General features: G+C 39.2%; 1 protein-coding gene across 2 annotated transcripts in view; it reads left to right on the plus strand.

Annotated features, from left to right (window-relative positions):
- Window positions 1-21,355, plus strand: part of LOC108717868 (parkin coregulated gene protein homolog) — a 383,935-nt gene that overhangs the window by 88,980 nt on the left and 273,600 nt on the right. The window contains exon 2 of one of the 2 annotated variants that reach the window (XM_018265279.2): window positions 16,693-16,827. The exons of the other annotated variant lie outside the window; for it this stretch is intronic. Coding sequence (XP_018120768.1) covers window positions 16,693-16,827 — 135 coding nt within the window. The remainder of the gene's footprint in view (window positions 1-16,692; window positions 16,828-21,355) is intronic. 2 annotated transcript variants of the gene reach the window in all.

The raw sequence follows: 21,355 nt of genomic DNA on the forward strand, positions 1-21,355 counted from the left end.
CTCAAGACCGGTGAGATGCCACTTTCGTGTCGTCGAGCAGTGTTATCACTGCTACCTAAGAAGGGGGATCTCCGCCTTATTAAGAATTGGAGACCGGTCTCATTGCTCAGCACAGACTATAAAATTGTAGCCAAAGCTATATCACTCAGGCTCAATTCTGTGCTGGCAGAGGTGGTTCATCCTGACCAGTCCTATACAGTCCCCGGCCGGACAATTTTTGACAATGTCTTTCTGGTTCGGGATTTACTACATTTTGCCCGGAAGGCTGGTCTATCTCTCGCTTTTCTCTCCCTGGATCAAGAGAAGGCATTTGACAGAGTAGATCACCAATATCTTTTAGGCACTCTGCAAGCCTATAGCTTTGGCCCACAGTTTGTGAGCTATCTAAAAACACTGTACACCTCTGCAGAGTGTCTTGTTAAAATCAACTGGTCTCTGACTGCACCTCTGGCCTTCAAACGAGGAGTTCGACAAGGATGCCCTTTGTCGGGACAGCTGTATGCACTGGCCATTGAGCCTTTCCTGTGTCTACTAAGGAAGAGGCTTACAGGACTGGTGCTCAGGGAACCTGACATGAGGGTAGTTCTTTCAGCATATGCTGATGATGTCATCCTTGTGGCCCAGGACCTAGTTGATCTTGTGCGAGCACAAGAATGCCAAGAGGTTTACGCTGCTGCCTCATCAGCTCGGATCAACTGGACCAAGAGCTCAGGCCTTCTGGAAGGTCCTCTACATGTAGATTCTTTGCCTTCTGCTTTTCGCGACATCTCGTGGGAGACTAAAGTCATCAAATATTTAGGTGTCTATCTGTCAGCTGAAGAGCGTCCTGTTCCACAGAATTTTATTGAACTTGAGGAGCATGTTCTTACCCGCCTGGGAAAGTGGAAGGGTCTTGCTAAAATGCTTTCTATGAGGGGGAGGGCTTTGGTGATTAACCAGCTGGTAGCCTCTCAACTCTGGTATAGGCTGACATGTCTTAGCCCAACCCAAGAATTCATTGCTAAAATCCAGAGAAGGTTGCTGGACTTTCTCTGGATGGGAAAGCACTGGGTCTCTGCAGGTGTTTCAAGCCTACCCTTGAGAGAGGGAGGACAGGGAGTTGTATGCATACGCTCTCAAGTACATACTTTCCGTCTCCAGCAGATACAGAGATACTTGTATGCAGATCCTTCTCCACAGTGGTGTACCCTAGCATCCAGCTTTTATCATCAGGTACGCAACATGGGGTATGACCGGCAATTGTTTGTCATCGAACCTGAAGGATTCATAAGAAGCCTCTCACCATTGCCGGCTTATTACCAAGAGACTCTAAAGACCTGGAGCATGGTGACTGTGCTAAGGCAAGGAGGCATTCAGGGGGAGGACATTCTAACTGAGCCCATACTTTACAATCCATCTTTAAAGACTAGGATGTTGGAGTCCACCAGCATCCGTCACCGCCTTTGCAGGGCTCAGCTAACCAGAGTTGGGGATTTCCTGGATTTCGAGAGGTCAGATTGGGTGGAAGCTCGGGCAGTTATGCCACGCATGGGGTACCTTACCACTAGAGTTCCACATCGTCTGCTCCAGGAGATCAAGAATAACCTCTCTCCTGACTCTCACTCATTTATTGATGGGGTTTTACGTGGTGGAGAACCACATCCACCTTGGAACTCTCCACCTCCAGCCATAAAAATAGCACCCAAGACCCGTCAATCCCCTGACACACCTCCTTCTCCCAACTTGAGCCAGTTGGAGAATTTTACCTCGACGTGCTTTTATGACATGACAAGAAAGCTATTGTACTCCCTCATGCTCCACACTGTACACTTTCTTGCTCTTGTCTCCCGCTATGATACCATCTGGAGGCGGGTGTTTAATGAGGGTGAGAAACCCCAGTGGCGAGCCCTTTATTCCAGCCTGGTGCCTAGACCCACTGGAGACTTGAGTTGGAGAGTGCTCCATGGTGCTTTGAGCACAGGAGAGTACCTGGTCCATTTTACAGACTCCACAGCTGCTTGCCCATTCTGTGGCAAAAGGGAGTCTGTGTTTCATGCTTATTTTTCGTGTGCTAGACTGCAACCTCTTTTGGCTCTTTTGAGGAAACTTCATCTGCAGTTCTGGTTACATTTTTCCCCTCACGTTTTTATTTTTGGACGCCCAGTATCCCGGGACAATCGAGAGAAAGACCTTCTCTTCAACTTGCTCCTAGCTTTAGCCAAACTAGCCATTCATAAGTCTAGAATGCAATGTTTGGAGGGTGGGAATCCTCTACCGGTAGAGGCTTTGTTCCGGGTGCTGGTGCGTTCCCGCATCCGAGCAGAGTACACCCAGGCAGTGTTCACTGGCCGGTTGAGTGAATTTGCTGACCAGTGGGCAATAGATGGGTTGCTTTGCTCAGTATCCCCAGATTTGGTTTCTGTTAAGACAACTCTCACACTTCATATTTAAGTGCACTTTAATTTAAGTGACAGATCTATTATATTCATCATCAACATCTCCTTTGAGGTGTAATTCATTTTGGTGAGCAATCACTCACCTGCAATTTGAATAATATTCCAAATACTGCAAAATCACCACATTTACAGCATTTTTCAAGGGGCAAAAGTACAAAAATGTATGTTCACCCCAGAAAACCATATGTTTTTGGAAAGTACACATTCTGACGAATCTAATATGGGTATGCACGTCTTTCTACTCCAAAGTACCAATCCACAAAGCTTTCCTACATTTCGAAATTTTTATGACATTGACGAAAATCACATCAATATTGCAACTCTGAAGCATCGTATCTCCCACATATCATTATATACCAAGATAAAACTCCCTAAACATGAAAGCCCAGGGTCCGCTGAACAGTTTGATGCCCAATATGCATAGGTGCACCTAAGTATGTGGAGTATAGGGGCCCCAGAACGAAGACACCCCATACGAGTTATCAGTTCTGGAATTCCAGATACTGCAAAATAAGCACATTTACAGCATTTTTCAAGGGGCAAAAGTACAAAAATGTATGTTCACCCCAGAAAACCATATGTTTTTGGAAAGTACACATTCTGACGAATCTAATATGGGTATGCACGTCTTTCTACTCCAAAGTACCAAGCTGCAAAGCTTTCCTACATTTGGCAATTTTTATGACATTACAGAAAATCACCTCAATATTGCAACTCTGAAGCATCGTATCTCCCACATATCATTATATACCAAGAAAAAGCACCCTAAATATGAAAGCCAAGGGTCTGCTGAACAATTTGATGCCCAATATGCATAGGTACACATAAGTATATGGCGTATAGGAGCCATAGAACGAAGACAGTTCTGTAATTCCAAATACTGCAAAATCAGCACATTTACAGCATTTTTCAAGGGGCAAAAGTACAAAAATTTATGTTCACCCCAGAAAACCATATGTTTTTGGAAAGTACACATTCTGACAAATCTAAAATGGGTAGGCACGATTTTCTACTCCAAAGTACCAAGCCGCAAAGCTTTCCTACATTTCGCAATTTTTATGACATATACAAAAATCTCCTCAATACTCCAACTCTAAAGCATTGTATCTCCTACATATCAATATATAGCAATATAAAACTCCCTAAACATGAAAGTCTGGGGTACGCTGAACAGTTTGATACCCAATATGCATAGGTACCCCTAAGTATGTGGCGTATAGGGGCCCCAGAAAGAAGACACCCCATACGAGTTCTGTAATTCCAGATACTGCATAACCAGCACATATACAGCATTTTGCAACAGGCAAAGGTACAAAAAACTAGGTTCACCCCAGAAAACCATATATTTTTGGAAAGTACACCTTCTGCCGAATAAAAATTTGCTAAAACTGTCTTTCTACTCCAAACGTACATACTGCAAAGCAACGCTAAAGGCAGTGGTTTTTATGATATTTCGGAAAATCTCCTAAAAATATTGCAGTTGGTCGCATTTATCTCACCCAATTTCTTATATACAATTAGAAAACACCATAAATATTGACGCTAAGGGTCTACTGAACAGTTTGATGCCCAATATGCATAAATATACCAAAGCAGGTGGGCACGTGCGGACCCCAAATGAAAATCGTGCTTAAGAATTTCCTCGCTGTCAATTCGCCTTCTGTGAAGATAGCACTCTGACTCCATATAATGTGCCGTAAGACCCCCTAACAGTACGAAGACCCCCCAAAACCATATATTTTTGGAAAGTACACATTCTGCTGAATAAAAATTTGCTATAACTGTCTTTCTACTCCAAACTTACATACTGCAATACTATGCTAAAGGCAGCGGTTTTTATGACATTTCTGAAAATCGCCTAAAAATATTGCAGTTGGTCGCATTTATCTCACCCAATTTCTTACATACAATTAGAAAACACCATAAATATTGACACTAAGGGTCTACTGAACAGTTTGATGCCCAATATGCATAGATAAACCAAAGCAAGTGGGCACGTGCGGACCCCAAATAAAAACAGTGCCTAAGAATTTTCTCGACTGTCAATTCAACTCCTGTGAACATAGCACTCTGACTGTATATAATGTGCCGTAAGACCCCCTAACAGTACAAAGACCCCCCCAAAACCATATATTTTTGGAAAGTACACCTTGTGCCGAATAAAAATTTGCTAAAACTATCTTTCTGCTCCAAATGTACATACTGCAAAGCAACGCTAAAGGCAGTGGTTTATATGATATTTCTGAAAATCACCAAAAAATATTGCAGTTGGTCGCATTTACCTCACCCAATTTCTTAGATACAATTAGAAAACACCCTAAATATTGACACCAAGGGTCTACTGAACAGTTTGATGCCCAATATGCATAGATATACCAAAGCAGGTGGGCACGTGCGGACCCCAAATGAAAATAGTGCTTAAGAATTTTCTCGGCTGTCAATTCGCCTTCTGTGTAGATAGCACTCTGACTCCATGTAATGTGCCGTAAGACCCCCTAACAGTACGAAGACCCCCCAAAACCATATATTTTTGGAAAGTACACATTCTGCTAAATAAAAATTTGCTATAATTGTCTTTCTACTCCAAACTTACATACTGCAATACTATGCTAAAGGCAGCGGTTTTTATGACATTTCTGAAAATCGCCTAAAAATATTGCAGTTGGTCGCATTTATCTCACCCAATTTCTTACATACAATTAGAAAACAACATAAATATTGACACCAAGGGTCTACTGAACAGTTTGATGCCCAATATGCATAGATATACCAAAGCAGGTGGGCACGTGCGGACCCCAAATGAAAATAGTGCTTAAGAATTTTCTCGGCTGTCAATTCGCCTTCTGTGAAGATAGCACTCTGACTCCATGTAATGTGCCGTAAGACCCCCTAACAGTACGAAGACCCCCCAAAACCATATATTTTTGGAAAGTACACATTCTGCTAAATAAAAATTTGCTATAATTGTCTTTCTACTCCAAACTTACATACTGCAATACTATGCTAAAGGCAGCGGTTTTTATGACATTTCTGAAAATCGCCTAAAAATATTGCAGTTGGTCGCATTTATCTCACCCAATTTCTTACATACAATTAGAAAACACCATAAATATTGACACTAAGGGTCTACTGAACAGTTTGATGCCCAATATGCATAGATAAACCAAAGCAGGTGGGCACGTGCGGAACCCAAATAAAAACAGTGCATAAGAATTTTCTCGGCTGTCAATTCGACTCATGTGAACATAGCACTCTGACTGCATATAATGTGCCGTAAGACCCCTAACCGTACAAAGACCCCCCAAAACCATATATTTTTGGAAAGTACACCTTGTGCCGAATAAAAATTTGCTAAAATTATCTTTCTGCTCCAAATGTACATACTGCAAAGCAACGCTAAAGGCAGTGGTTTTTATGATATTTCTGAAAATCGCCTAAAAATATTGCAGTTGGTCGCATTCATCTCACCCAATTTCTTACATACAATTAGAAAACACCCTAAATATTGACGCCAAGGGTCTACTGAACAGTTTGATGCCCAATATGCATAGATAAACCAAAGCAGGTGGGCACGTGCGGACCCCAAATAAAAACAGTGCATAAGAATTTTCTCAGCCGTCAATTCGCCTCCTGTGAACATAGCACTCTGACTGCATATAATTTGCCGTAAGACCCCCTAACAGTACAAAGACCCCCAAAACCATATATTTTTGGAAAGTACACATTCTGACGAACACAGAGTTGCTAAAAATATGTTTCTATCCCAAATTATCAAAGTGTAAATGAGGCTAAAACATTACATAAGGAAAAACAATGCAAGCATAAAACTGCAATAAAAATCACAAAAAAGCAAATACAATTAGGAAAATCAACGAAATAACAAAATAACTGATCCGACAGCGTGGTTAGAGGTCAGAATGCTTGATCCAGTAGTCATGCTGTGAAATCTAAAGTTTTTAGGGAAATAACATAAGGGAAACTTAGAAAATGAACTAAAAAAACAAAAAAAAAAACCCTATAAGTGTGTGTTTGTGTATGCATGGATGTACAGCTCTAAAAAGTGTATAAATATTTGCATATATGTATTTGAGTATGTAATATATGTGCAAAAGTTTGAAAAATCAAAAAAATCAGAAAATCAAAAAAAAAAAAAAAACTACTTTTACTAGTATGTGTACTGTGTATATGTAAATGCCTGTAAATACCTGTAAATACCTGTAAATACCTGTAAATAAGTAAAAAAAGGGGCACTTACCAAATCTAGATGAAGAGGAGTCCTTTTCAGTGCTTTTCAGTTGAAACACGCCGAGTCACAGCACCAGGAAGTGCGTGGGCGGAACAGGAACATGTGCTGTGCTGATGCTTGGGACATGGAAGCTGCTGAATCGGTTGCTGCTGTTGCTGCGTCTCTCTGCGACTCTGGAGTGGAGGATCGCCGATCTTTTTCAGGTAAGCTCGTTGCCTAGGGGGTTCTGCTGCTAGCTGCTCCTCTCTGCACGCTGATTTTGCAGTGTGTGCAGAGAGAGAGCTGTTTTAGTAAAGAACGTAGCTCCTACGTTCTTGGCACTTAAAGCCTTTTTTCAAAGAACGTAGGAGCTACGTTCTTGGCAGTTAAAGGGTTAAATTGGTGCACTAAGCAATTAAAACCAATATTTTGGTTTCCTTCAACCCACCAGCCACTGGGTTAAAGCGATACTGTCATGGGAAAAAAAAAATTTCAAAATAAATCTGTTAATAGTGCTGCTCCAGCAGAATTCTGCACTGAAATCCATTTCTCAAAAGAGCAAACAGATTTTTTTATATTCAATTTTGAAATCTGACATGGGGCTAGACATTTTGTCAATTTCCCAGCTGCCCCATGTCATGTGACTTGTGCTCTGATAAACTTCAATCACTCTTTACTACTGTACTGCAAGTTGGAGTGATATTACCCCCTCCCTTTTCCCCCCAGCAGCCAAACAAAAGAACAATGGGAAGGTAACCAGATAGCAGCTCCCTAACACAAGATAACAGCTGCCTGGTAGATCTAAGAACAACACTCAATAGTAAAAACCCATGTCCCACTGAGACACATTCAGTTACATTGAGAAGGAAAAACAGCAGCCTGCCAGAAAGCATTTCTCTCCTGAAGTGCAGGCACAAGTCACATGACATGGGGCAGCTGGGAAATTGACAAAATGTCTAGCCCCATGTCAGATTTCAAAATTGAATATAAAAAAATCTGTTTGCTCTTTTGAGAAATGGATTTCAGTGCAGAATTCTGCTGGAGGAGCACTATTAACTGATTCATTTTGAAATTTTGAAGTACTGCATTTGGGACGGTGTGGTGCACACAGATGGTGCACACAGATGGAGGCAGTTCATAAGAGGAGGCTTTATAGTAAACTGGCCATACACTATGTTTGGCAAGGTTGCCAATGTACAGTTCTTTACTTCTGTGGTCACCAACAGAAGGGGCAAATTGGGATGAACGAAGTATTGAGCCCCTGGGATAACAATCAGATCATAAAAGGTGCCTGGGTAAGCCAGTCAGGAGAGGACCACCAGAATGCACTAATAATGTTCTTGCCCCATGGGATTTTGCATACCTCATCCCACCATAAACAAACATGCTTATTTGATAAATGCTAACAAAATGTCAAGCACACCAACATAAATTGCAATTCACCTTCATTAGCAAAACTGTAATAACACATAAAACACGTACCCAAACCCCCCAGAAATATGTTCAAACTTTCCATAACCTGCCAAAGTTTTGGGAGGTATGCATAAAAGGTCGCTAGACTTCTGACAGCGGTCATGGATGTATGATACATTACTTTTATTTAGAGGCATCTGCACCAACAAGAAATGCAAACATCTATGGAGACACTTAACTTTCCCAGTCTAGTCTAGCACTTTCACACTTTAGCTCTAATTTATGTTTGGCCATATTCCCCCATAAGTTATAAAAGGTACTAAGTTTGCCCGGGAGCAGCAACCCATAGTAAACAATAAGATGTTTGCTTTTAAACAGGTGACTGGTAAATGCTACCTGTTGATTGGTTGCTATGGGTTACTGCTCCTGGGCAATCTTAGTGCCTTTTCTTACATAACCTAATTTGATCCTTATTACTTGTAGCTTGTCTGTGTTGCCTCTGCTGAGTCCCAATCCTGTGTATATATCTTTTTGTTCCTTAGTTTATGTATCTGTATTTTTTCCCAAAAAAAACTTACATTTTTCAAAGTCTACCAATTGACTGCAAATACATTCTAGGAGGTCCCCCATAGGCTAAAACAGCAATTTGGCAGGTTTTAGATGGCAAATGGTTGAAGTCAAATTTTTACAGAGACAGTACAAAATAAATTTCGATATTCAATTTTTTTTTTATTTTTTTCAAATTCGAATCGAATTTGGACTATTCCCTAGTCAAAGTACACAAAAAATAGCCTGAAATTCAAATTTTTTTCATTTGAAAATTCACCTCGACCTTTGATAAATCTGCAAATCTTTGAATAATCTGCAAATTTACTTACCTTCGAAGCTGCGCCAGCGTTGGCTGCGCCGCTAATTCACTAAAATCTGAAGTTGCAATACCGTTAATTCGTCAAGCAAAGCGAAGTTACGATAGCGATGCCTAATTTGCATACGGCGCCAAGTTAAAGTTCAATGGACGTATATATGTAGTAGCAAATACATTACACTACACAAGCCTGGAAAAGTTTTATAGGATAAAATAGAGTTGTTATTTTGCCTTATACATGTGCCCACTGTATAGTTTAGATGTCATATGTTAATATAGGAAATGTAAGGGGGAAGGAGGGTACCCCCAAAAAAATGTGCAATCTTTTTCAGCCTATCACCCTTAAGTAAAAGACGCCAGCGTTTTTTGGGACAAGAGGTAATGTTCATTAAAATGCGCAAGTTAGTGAATTTGCGTAGTTAAGTCCCTTCGCCATAGCACAACTTCATCTGGCGTAAGGGTACGAAGTAGCACCAGAGTAGGTCCACTTCACCCATTAGTAAATCGGCAAAGTAATGAAATGATGTCACGCTGGCGAATTTTCGCTAGCGTTAGCCACTTCGTCCTTTAGTAAATTTGCCCCAAAGTGTTAAAAATTAGAAGTAAGGCTGTGGTTTTTTTTTTATCTCTATATTTTCTGTATTTTCTGCATAAAAACATTAACATATTTCACTCAGTGAAACATTTATAAATCCTTTTTATAATTTGTCCAAGTTTTCTATGTCTATACATGTTTATTGGTAGGGAATGCATATGAGGAAAGAGATTTGCTTTATATTGCTTCAACTCCCCATATTATGATTCTGTCTCAAGTATTAAACATGCTGTGTACCTTGTCATTGGCAAAGTCTCACAAATCATTGACATTAATGGATGCAAGGAGGTCAGACAATAAGATTGCTTTTGACGTGTAGGTTTGCTAATTGGATTAAAGAGCTATTAGGCTGAGAGTGACAGTAAGGTGGCCATACACGGGCCGATAAAAGCTGCCGACAGACCGTGTCGGCAGCTTATTGGCCCGTGTATGGGGGCCCCCGACGGGCTTCCCCGATCGAGATCTGGCCGAAAGTCGGCCAGATCTTGATCGGATGGGATTAAAAATCCCGTCGGATCGTGGCCGCATCTGTTCGTTGATGCGGTCCCGCGATCCGACCGCCCGTTTGGTGAACGCTAGGATCCGATCGTTGGGCCCTAGGGCCCACGATCGGATCAGCCCGATATTGCCCACCTCAAGGTGGGCATATCGGAGGGAGATCCGCTTGTTTGGCGACATCGCCAAACGAGCGGATCTATCCGTGTATGGCCACCTTTAGACTGATAGACAATTCCAATAGTCACTTAAGTATATAAATGAAAGTTAATTGGGAATATTACATTTCAGCAATTAATTTATTTTTCTGCTATGTATTATTTGTTTTCACTTTCTGTATCTCAAAACAAAATACTTATTTATATTGACATATAATGAAAAATCAGTAGTAGAAATAAATATTTAATCACTAGTGCTATGTAAAAGAGGATGTTAATGTTAGTACAGATATGGGATCCGTTATCCAAAAAAACTGTTATCCAGAAAGCTCTAAATTATAAAAAAGCCATTCTCCATAGACTCCATTATAAGCAAATAGTTCTAATGTTTAAAAATGATTTTCTTTTTCTCTGTAATAATTATATAGTACCTTGTACTTGATCCTAACTAAAATATAATTAATTCTTATTGGAGGCAATACAATCCTACTGGGTTTATCCAATGTTTAAATGATTTTTAGTACATTTATCAAAGGTCGTATTTCGAAGTTATGTGAATTTTTTTAACTGTAATAAATGAAATGAATGGGAGGTTATTTATGAAAAAACTCAAACTTCTAATACTCAGTCGAATAGGAACGACCCAAAAATTCAAATTGATTTTTAATTAAATTTCAGGAAGGCAATTAACATCTTCACTGTCACTGACTTCTACATGAACTCGGGAGGTTTTAGGTGGCGAATAGTTGAATAGTCTAGGTGTGATAAATCTCACATTCAAAGTCAAATCCGAGTTTGTGGTTTTAAATTCGAATTTGTTATGACCCCCCAAAAAATTTAAAAAAATGGTATTTGAATTCAAATTTACCATTTGAACTTTAGTAAAGCTGCCCCTTAAAGTAGGAAGATCCAAATTACAGAAAGACCCCTAAGGGTGAAAGTTACAGTTTACTTTTATCCAAGGTCTGTCTGTGCTCTGTACCTCCTGTCTAATGAAAAATCTAGGGGCAGATTAACTAAAGGGGCGAAGTGACTAATGCTGGCAATATGTCTTTCAGGCACTTCACTGATTTACTAATGGGCGCAGTCGTAACTTCGCTAGCGAAAAAGACAGACGCTAACGATCATTCGCACTCTATCGCCATGCGAATTTTCACTCTGGCAAATGGACGTTACCCCACAAATTCACTAAGATGGAGATTTACTGAACGTTACCTCTTTCTCCAGACTTGTCTTCGCCAGCTCAGACCAGGCGAAATGCAATGGAGTACATAGATGTTCCTCAATTTTTAGTGGAACATTTTTCTAAGTCCCAAAATACGCTGGCGTCTTTTCCTTTTTTCAGAGTGATAGCCTGCACAAGTCCGTAAAAATATTTTTGTGTAACCGGGTTCCCCCATACATTTTCTAACATATGGTACATAATGTATACAGTGGGCTCATGTGTAGGGCATTATAACAACTCTATTTTCTTTATTAAGGTTCCCTGGACTTGTGTAATGTAATGTATTTGCTGCAACATATACGTCTATGCAACTTTATAATTTCCGGCCGTATGCAAATTAGCCAGCGCTAGCGCATCTACTGTTAGATTGCTGAAGTAACGCTAGCGAAACTTCGCCAGCGTTCGGTGCCTTGGACGTAACTTTGCATTACAGTAAATTAGCGTTGTCCTAGTGAATTTATGCCTGCCGAAGTGTTGCGATGGCTGCGAAGCCGGTTAGTAAATTTGCCCCCTAGTGTGAAGCGCAGGAGTATGAAGGCAGTGCAAAAAATCAAGGATTGGGCCCATTTGTTTTTCACACTGCCTCCACAGTCATACATGACAATATTATCTGTTAAAGGTCTGATCTTAGAAGCAACGAATAACTATGGGGCAAATTCACTAAGATTCGTAGTTGCGTCAGGCGTAACTTCGCCGCACTTCGCCAGGCGTAGTTTCGCAAGCGCTTCGCAAATTCACTAAAATCAGAAGTTGCGCTCAGGGGTAGCGTAAGGTTGCGAAGTTGCGCTAGCGTTGATTCACTAAGTAAAGCGAAGTTACGCTAGCGAAGGCTAATTTGCATACGGCGCTAAATTCAAATTTCAATGGAGGAATACGTATCAGCACTACAAATGGCTAGAAAAGCTTCAAAACATCAAATAAAAATTTTATTTTGCCCTACACATGTGCCCACTGTCTAGGTAAGTTGCCATGAGTCAGGAAATGTAGGGGGGAAGGAGGGAGCCCCAAAAATTTTTTCGATCTTTTTCAGCCTATCACCCATAATGTAGAAAACACGCCAGCGTTTTTTGGGACTTAGAAAAAACTTTGACTTTTTTTGAAGCAATCCCTATCTACTCTATTGCGCTTCGCCTGGTCTGAGGTGGCGAAGGAAGTCTAGCGTAAAAGGTAGCGTTCAGTACACTGCGCGCGTTAGTGAATTTGCGTAGTTACGTCGCTAGCGAAACTTCGCCAGGCGTAAGGGTGCGAAGTAACACTAGCGAAACTACGCCAGCGTTCGTTAGTGAATTTGCGCAGTAACGAAAATGCCAAACGCTAGCGAAGTAACGCTAGCGTTCGTCGCTTCGGCACTTAGTGAATTTGCCTATGTCTGTTATTTATTGGACTCAGGTTCTGAATATTGTAAGAATCATGGGACATGGATTTATGGCACATTACCTTTATTTAGCAGCAGAAATGCAAACACCGGAGATACAAGACCTCCTCAGTCCATGTTTGAAGCCTTCAATCAAGGGCCCCTCTCAACAACACCAAGTTCTCCCCCCTTTCCTTAAATAACAAACCAACCACATGCGATATCTTGGGTGAAAAGGCCGTAGCTTATTTATTAAATCACATAAATAACAGCCAAAATAAACCAAAACCTATGAGTGTAGGGCAATGTACAATCACATTTATAAAATATTTAACTATTAACTTTCTGAAGGCTGCAAAGAATTGTACCCAAGAGCTAGGGGCCCACCTGCTGTCCTTCCTAGGTGCCTCTTTCCTCCTAAACTCACCCATCACTTCCATCACTTTGGCCCCAGGCCTAACCCATGTTATGCCCTACACTTGTTCCACTATCAATGGCTACCCAGGGGAGTCCCTCCCACTGCAACATTATGCCAACACTTTCCAATTACCCAGCTACCCCCTTTTTTCTGGGGAGGGAGGATGGGAGTTGTTCAAGGTAAAAAAAGAGAATGGTCCTTCACTTCCATCCTCTTTTAACCCCTTGTGTCCCCACCCATCCCAATAGTGACCCAGGAACTACAACCCCCATAATCTCATGCCTCCACTTCCGGTTCCCTTATTCCTAGCCCTTTTATGGCCCTGTCGTGAGTTGCGATTTATGTTTAGCCACTTTGGTCTTATTACTAATAGCTTGACACTGTATCTCCTCTGCTTAGCCCCACTCCTGTGTGTAGGTTTTCTTATGCCCCAGTGTATGTACAGTGAAACCTCGATTTTAAGTACCCTTATTTTAAGTTATCTCACATTTTACATTTTTTATTTATTGTCCCACCAATTCATAATGAATTTCAATGGGTGCATTTCCCTGATTTGAAGTAATGGTTTCCCAGATTTTCCATCAAAATTTTGTCCTGATGTACCCAAAAACTGCTTTTTTTCCTCTATGGATGTTATTATTTAAATGTTCTAAATAGGGATGAACAAACTTTTTCGCCTGGTACAGTTGTGTGGCCCAATTCATGTTTGTGCCTGCTTTACATAATTTGTGCTATGTTTTCATTTTAAAACATTGTCATGTTACGCAGCAATAGCAGAATTTATCAAGGGTTTTTTTTTTGCGCCTTTACCATCTTCCAATAAGACACTAAACCTTTCATACTTTGTCTGTGTGTGGTATTCACCGTCTCCTGATATTTTAATAAATAAAATGGACAGCTGGCAAGTATCCACCAGTGAGTACATTGGGGTCGGTCTACAGATAAGGCTTTCTGTTCCCACCTTCCACTTCCCTTGAGGATCATGCAGCATTGCTAGGGCTGATGAGTTTAAGACAGGGAATTTCAGGCTATGCTCGAGTCACAAGTCAGTTACTGTCAATCAAGTCAATGCAATATGAGCCCCGGGCTGCATGTCTAGCTTGTAGCATAGATCCATAGAGATGGTGCAGCTGCTAAGGTCAGCTGTCTGGAACAGAGTATTAGGCAATCAGACTGCCTTATTCAGCTTCTACCATAATATTATTTTTGTAACAGGATTAGTGATCCACAATTGATGAACCACATATGTATTTAAAACATTTCTCCAGGCTTTTGTTCTTTAAATAACCACCTGAATGTCACTATGGTTAGATTATGTATCTGCAATATAGGCAGTTTCAGCAGTTTATAACTTTGCATGCTATATATTAGAGATGTGCAAAGTGCATTAGATAATATATTGCTGAACTACACCCCCAGGATTCATTCGCACCCAAAGGAACATAGAGTGCACTGCTCAGCTATCTAAATATCTTGAATATATTAACAAGTATAAGTAATTAGATAAAAAAAAAACCTGCCAGTGTGACTGTGTTATACCTAAATGTCAGATTTACCCTTCAGACCACTTTGGGACTCCAAAGAATGAAGTGTTTATGGATATGGTTATCTGCCGTAAACAGCAAGGATTCAGTGCAAAGGAAAGAACATATTGCCAGGAAGGTGCTTCAGATGTGTCTTGCTTCTGCTTTGACTTTCAATATGATGGTCTTTGTGCATAAGAAAGATAAGAAATGTACAAATTTTACAGTAAATAGCAGAGAACCTTTTACTCTTTTTTTCCCAGAGTGTTGCTAGATTAAGCATCTTAATATTCTTAGAACCTGCATTTAAAAATTATAAAACTCCATTTCCTTTTTCAGCTTTTATCTGTAATTATTGTATTTGGGATTTTCATTTAAATTACTTGGAATATCAAGGCATTGGGATTTTAAAGGGAAACAATACATACTGTATATAGGTATTATAAACCGATTTTGCTGTGATGTTTATTTTTCATTATAATGCTTTTGAACCCATTGCATAGATACTAACAGTTAAAAAGTATGACATCGATTTAAAGGCTTGCTGTAGCAATTATAGGTTTCAAAATGGGTCCAGCAGTCTAAGTGATCCATTTTTTATAGGGGGGAATTCTATTCTCAGTAACAAATATCACAACAAAAATAGAGCACTTTCTATAGCTGCCCACCCCTTATAATGGTTTATATTCACAAAGAGGTTACTAAGTCCCTAACAGCTTTTTAAATGTTCAAAAAACATAGCATATGAGTGATATGGCAAGTCCCATTTAGGCACAAAATGAGTGAGGCTATAGATGTACTTTTTTTTAATACTATGATTAAGAGAAGAGAAACCCAAGCTAAGTTGTTTTAATATAGGTATGGGACCTGTTATCCAGAATGCTTGGGACTTGGGGTTTTCCAGATAAGTAATAAATAAACTTTACTTAATTAAGATTTTCACACATTAGGTCTACGAAAAGATTATTTAAACATTAATTGAACCCAATAGGGTTGTTTTGATTAATTGTATCTTAGTTGGAATCAAATCAAGGTACTGTTTTCTTAGAGAAATAGGAGGAGAAAAAGGAAATAATTTTTAGAAATGCAAATTATTTAATTTAAATGGAGTCTATGGGAGATGGCCTTCCCATAATTCAGAGCTTTCTGGATAATGGGTTTTCAGATAACAGGTCCCATAACTGTACTTGTAACTCTGATACTGTAGCAGTAATTTCCTGATGGAAATTAAATTTTTTCCTGGGTCAAAAAAAGTAATTTTTCTTGACCCAGAATGAAATGTGTCATGTATGGAAACCCCTAATTATATAGTGGATAAAGTACCCCCTATTGTAAAATGTATAATATAAGGATATTATAAGTCAACAAGGATAATATAAAATCCTCATATTTTCCAACAAGAGGTACTTTTTTTTATTATAATACACAACTTTTAACAGGTGACAAAAATTACATCACTAAGCTACGGTTATAACTGATGACATCACTAAGAACTGTTTATAAGGAGATCATTTACAGGATATTCGTGGCTTTTGTGTATTATATATTTTATTATGTACTGTATATTAGAACATTAATCCAGTTTTTTCTAAGAATCACACTATGGTATGACTACAAATTAAAAGGCATTTGCAGCATCCATACCCCTTATGCCATCAGCCTCTGCCATGTAATATGTACAATAAATCTACATGTGCTTTATGCAGTGATTAATATCCTCTTCAGGAACATTATGTTAGGGTGGTTATCTGAATCAATATGTGAAGGACACTGGAATACAAGGCACACAGAAATCGCTTACAATAAGAGCCCCATTTCGTAATGATCCTTCCTGTTGAATCTCAATAAGAGAAACCTTTTAAATACATAATTGTATAGCATTGAGCTGCACTGAAAGCACTGTGCTATAGAAATGGAAATGTTCCTAAACATGAAATATGACATTATCTGGGTTCTCTCATTTCAGTGATGCATTTATGTTTGCAGGTAAGAGCCCCCCCAGCAGCAGGAGCTTTTAAAGAGAGACCTGCAAAACCCACGGCTTTTCGCAAGTTTTATGAGCGAGGAGACTTCCCAATTGCCCTTGAGCATGATACAAAAGGAAACAAAATAGCCTGGAAGGTAAGTGAGAGCACAGCTGTGACTGCCAGCTGTGCTTATTGAACTGACATCCTCTATTGCCAAACAAAGTTGGCTTATAAGTAAATAAAACAGAGTAATTTCTCAGCAAATACACTGTGGCTGGGGAAGCTTTCTGAGTCAGGCATCCACCTTGGCTAACAATTAAATTATCTGCTGCAAAAAGTCAGATGACAGAGGCTTCTTGCCTTAGAGAATTATGGGCTGCACCAATTCATCTTTATTTTTATGAGGACCTGGCAACTCTAGCTGATTCAGGCAGTCCATCAAGTGATTGGATATTGCAAGTAGTAGCCATTCATCTTCCCCCCCAAATTTCACCTTCCTGCAGGACACTTCCAAATGCAAGCTTTAATTACCTAAATGGATAGGTCAAAATTGTCTGCTCCCTAGGAAATGCAGAGCAGAATATAAACGAAGGCAGATTCTTATTCTGAGACTGTGCTTTTAGTCTGCAGCATATGTCAAGCAACGTAATCGCTGTCATACAAGCCTCTGTTAGAGGCTGACCTCCACGGCTGAAATCATTACAGCTCCGACATTTCTCTGACAAAAGGTTAATTGGCTTCAGAATAAATGTATTGCCTAATGACTCCATTCCAATACGGCCCTGTTTCTGTCTCTGAATGGCCCACTGATGTTATTTGTAAAAACTTGCCAATCTCTTTAACTCACCAGGGCAAGCTTTTAAATTTAATTTGAAAAACTGAATGTTGATCTTTTCCTGCTCCAGCCATTTAATTACATCTGTGCTCAGAACCACATCATTCTTTTTTATCCAGTATGTGTGTATTTGAAAATATTCATTTTCTAGAGTAGCTTTGGATAAAATAAGTATTTCACATTCTATATCAAGGACTAACCGGCTTATAAATGTCATGGACAAATTAGCACTTAAAAAATACTGTGTACCATGTGGAAGATCATATATCCAATATTTAAGGGGGTCCCCAACTTTTTTTTACTCATGAGCCGCATTCAAATGTTAAAAAGAGTTGAGGAGCAACACACGCATGAAAATGTCCTTGGGGATGCAAATAAGGGCTGTAATTGGCTATTTGGTAGCCCCTATATGGACTGGCAGTCTAAAGGAGAGACTTTTTGGCAGTACACCTGGTTTTTATGCAACCAAAACTTGGCCCAACATTGGATTTCAAAAATACACTTGTTTTGAGGCCACTGAGAGCAGCATCCAAGGGGTAAGTGAGCAACATGTTGCTTGCGAGCTACTGGTTTGGGATCACTGCAGTACTTGGTATATTTGGTGATTCCTATATTCCATGAATGGGATTATTATTTTAGTGTGCTTTAATATCTTGGATAACAATGGTCAAATTCACATTTCTAGATACCAATTTAATACATTGGGCCAGATTCAGTTCAGTCTTGTAATCTAATCTAAACTAATTTTATATTACATTTCCCATAGACTTCATTTGAGCTGTCATAAAATAAATCAAGAGATACGTTTCTCATCTCAAATTAATCTGGGTCATTATTGTTTTGATTTGGAACCCCTTTGATATTTTGCATTTCTTCTTTGAAACTTGTAATAATTTGCTAGACTAGAATTAAGGTCACCACAAATTCCACCTCTCTAGTTACTAGTTACCAATGTCACATGTCCAATGTAAACCAGTTCTATGGCTTTCAGCTAGGGGCACATTTATCAAAGGTCAAAGTGAAAATTCGAATATCGAGCTAATTTTTGTGTACTTCGACTAGGGAATAGTCCTAATTCGATAAGTAAAAAGTTAGGGGCTTTTGCCTGGGGTAGCAGCTAGGCTGGGGGGGAGGAGGGAGGTGGGGTCTATGTGGGGTAGGGTCCATGCTATTACTTATTGTGTACTGTAAACAGGCATTAAATGCATATTTGAATAACCTATTTGCATAAATATGTTTAATAATGTGCAAGTGTTTTGTCCTCAAAAAGTGTCAGAAGAACATCTGATGTGTACTAACATGTGCAGACATGTTTAGGCGTAGTCAATTAACTTATAGTGGTATGTTTTTTTCTCTGTGAAAGGAAACATATGAGAACATACAAACTCTATGCAAAACATAAGCTGGTAGGAATTTAAGGAAAATAAAATGTTAAATCAGCGGTAGGGGATGCCAAAAATTAGGCACCTCAGACCCCCAGTGACTGTAATCCTTTTCCTGATAACCTGGGCAGGTGCTCCTGTTAGCTATTCCTGGTTCTTCAGTGACCCCGGGAAATTGCATGGGAAATAGAGTAAAAAATACAGTTTTTTTCTTAAAGTTTTTGCTCAATTTTGCTACTTCAGAAGTGTAAGTGTATTCGGTAAGTGATTATAATCACTGGGGGTGCTTAACATTGTGCATGGGACCATGAGAGCCAAGCAATAACCCAAATCACCAGTATCTGAGATTTGCCGCTATATGAACTTATACAGATATAAAACTGATTTAAGCACATTCTTTGAATACTCTTTACTAACTTTTGAATTAAAGCATAAGACAATATTCACTAGCACACAATGTATTGACGGTATTGCACAGTTTAGTATGATAAAATTTTCATCACATTTTAGCCCATTTAGTGAGGACCCCCTCTATCCCTACACCTCTCATGACACAGCAGTATGGTTTATTGAAGGCAGAAATCTGCATATATCATAGTTTTGTGTCAAATTATATATATATATATATATATATATATATATATATATACACACTGTATATGCTGTATATATACATTGTGTGTGTGTGTGTATATATATATATATATATATATATATATATATATATATATATATATTGTAATTAAACACAAAGCATTTAATAGCTGATTAAACCAGTAATGACAGAACGGTTTCATTTCCAGCCACTATGTTCCACTGCATTTTCTGTCATCAATCGCTGAATTACTATAATTTCTAAATGTTTAGAAATTAGGAACTCTTTATCTGCCAGCTGTTCATACTTCTAAAGGAAGTTTAAATACTCATATGTTTACCTTAAAGAGTAAATGTGATTGTAAGATATATTTAGAGGATTGCAGGAAGAACCATACACCACAATCTGAATGCAGACTTTTTAGGGCGAATATCTGAAGAATATTGAAGATAGTGATGTTTTCAATAAGGATGGATGTTGCACACATGCCAGCGTAGCTAAATCTTCCAACAACTTCTCAAGCAAAACTTTTTTTCATTAAGCAAACTACATAGTGCTAAACCTTTGAGCAATGAAAAGTGCTTTTACACAGAAGTGCAGAATCTAATAATAAAAAAAACTACAGAAAAGTAAAAGGATGAATATGCAGATTTTTTTCTTGTATATTACCAGCTGCAGTTTTATTTTCATAATTGCTTAGGACTATTTCCCCGGGATGGCAGTTACGTGCATACAAGCAAGTCTAAACTCAGTATGGTTCTAGGAATGCTGCATTGTGACGTTTTTTTAACATCCACATCAATATAATTATTGTTATGCAAATAGATGTTTGCCACATACGAACAGTAAAAAAGTCACAGACTCTTTGATTACTGAGTAGATAAACTTGACCAGCACCTGACCCTAAACAGCTGCGCCCCAGCCCGCACCAACCCTTATCTGGTGCCCCCCCTCTTTATATACCCGCGCCAGCCCCACAAAATGGGCGGGCCTGCGCAGGTATATAAAGAGGTGCATGCAGGGGTGAAAGTAGGGCAGATGAAGGCTATGAGTGGGAGGATGGAGGCTAAAGTTCAGTCCACGGCCCAAGGACATACTGCGGAAGTCGGCCTGAACCCGCCCTTGGGTCCTATTTGCTTTGTGCTGGCCAGCAGATCAGCACAATCCCTGAGTTTTATTAAAGGCAGCTGTTAGAATTGATACAATAGTTGATACATTTCTCAGTAGTATCTGAGGAATATTAGCAACTAATTGCATCAAGTAAACTTTTTGGGAAAACGGTAAAAAATAAAACCTGGAAAGCAATTGAAAAAAGTCTTTGTTTATGGAGAACAATCTGAAAACAACTTAACTGGAAAAAAATGTCTGAGAGTGAAGTACCTTATTTATAACTCCTAAATATTATTGCCCATGGAAGTTTTAATTGCCATATGTGCTATATAAGCTGTAACAAGAAAAACTTTTTATTTTAGTGTCATAACTGGAAATTGAAATATGTTAGACAAGAGAACATACCAAAGGCACCCCTAAATTTTACTGCTAAGCAGTAAAGTGTATTGATTAGAGTTAATGAGTGGAAATGTAACTTGCTATGAGATTCAGCAAGGGTTCAGCTGTACTACAGCTTACAACAATACAGTACATGTTGCAGTTTTTTTCGCAAATCTTTGCAGCCTAGTTGATGTACATATGACTAAAAATAATGCAAGATAGTCTAGGAAAAAGCTTTGCTGTCTTTCACCTCCCAGAGAAGGATGCTGTTAAGGTAAAACTCAAGTCAAGAAATGGTTTACTATGCTGGTCAGCAAAGGGTGGGCCAGTTGGAAACTATTTTTTGTATACATTTTATAAATGAGCACCCCTACCCTCA

The sequence above is a fragment of the Xenopus laevis genome, chromosome 5S (genome assembly GCF_017654675.1).
Source record: "Xenopus laevis strain J_2021 chromosome 5S, Xenopus_laevis_v10.1, whole genome shotgun sequence".
Lineage (NCBI taxonomy): Eukaryota > Metazoa > Chordata > Amphibia > Anura > Pipidae > Xenopus > Xenopus laevis.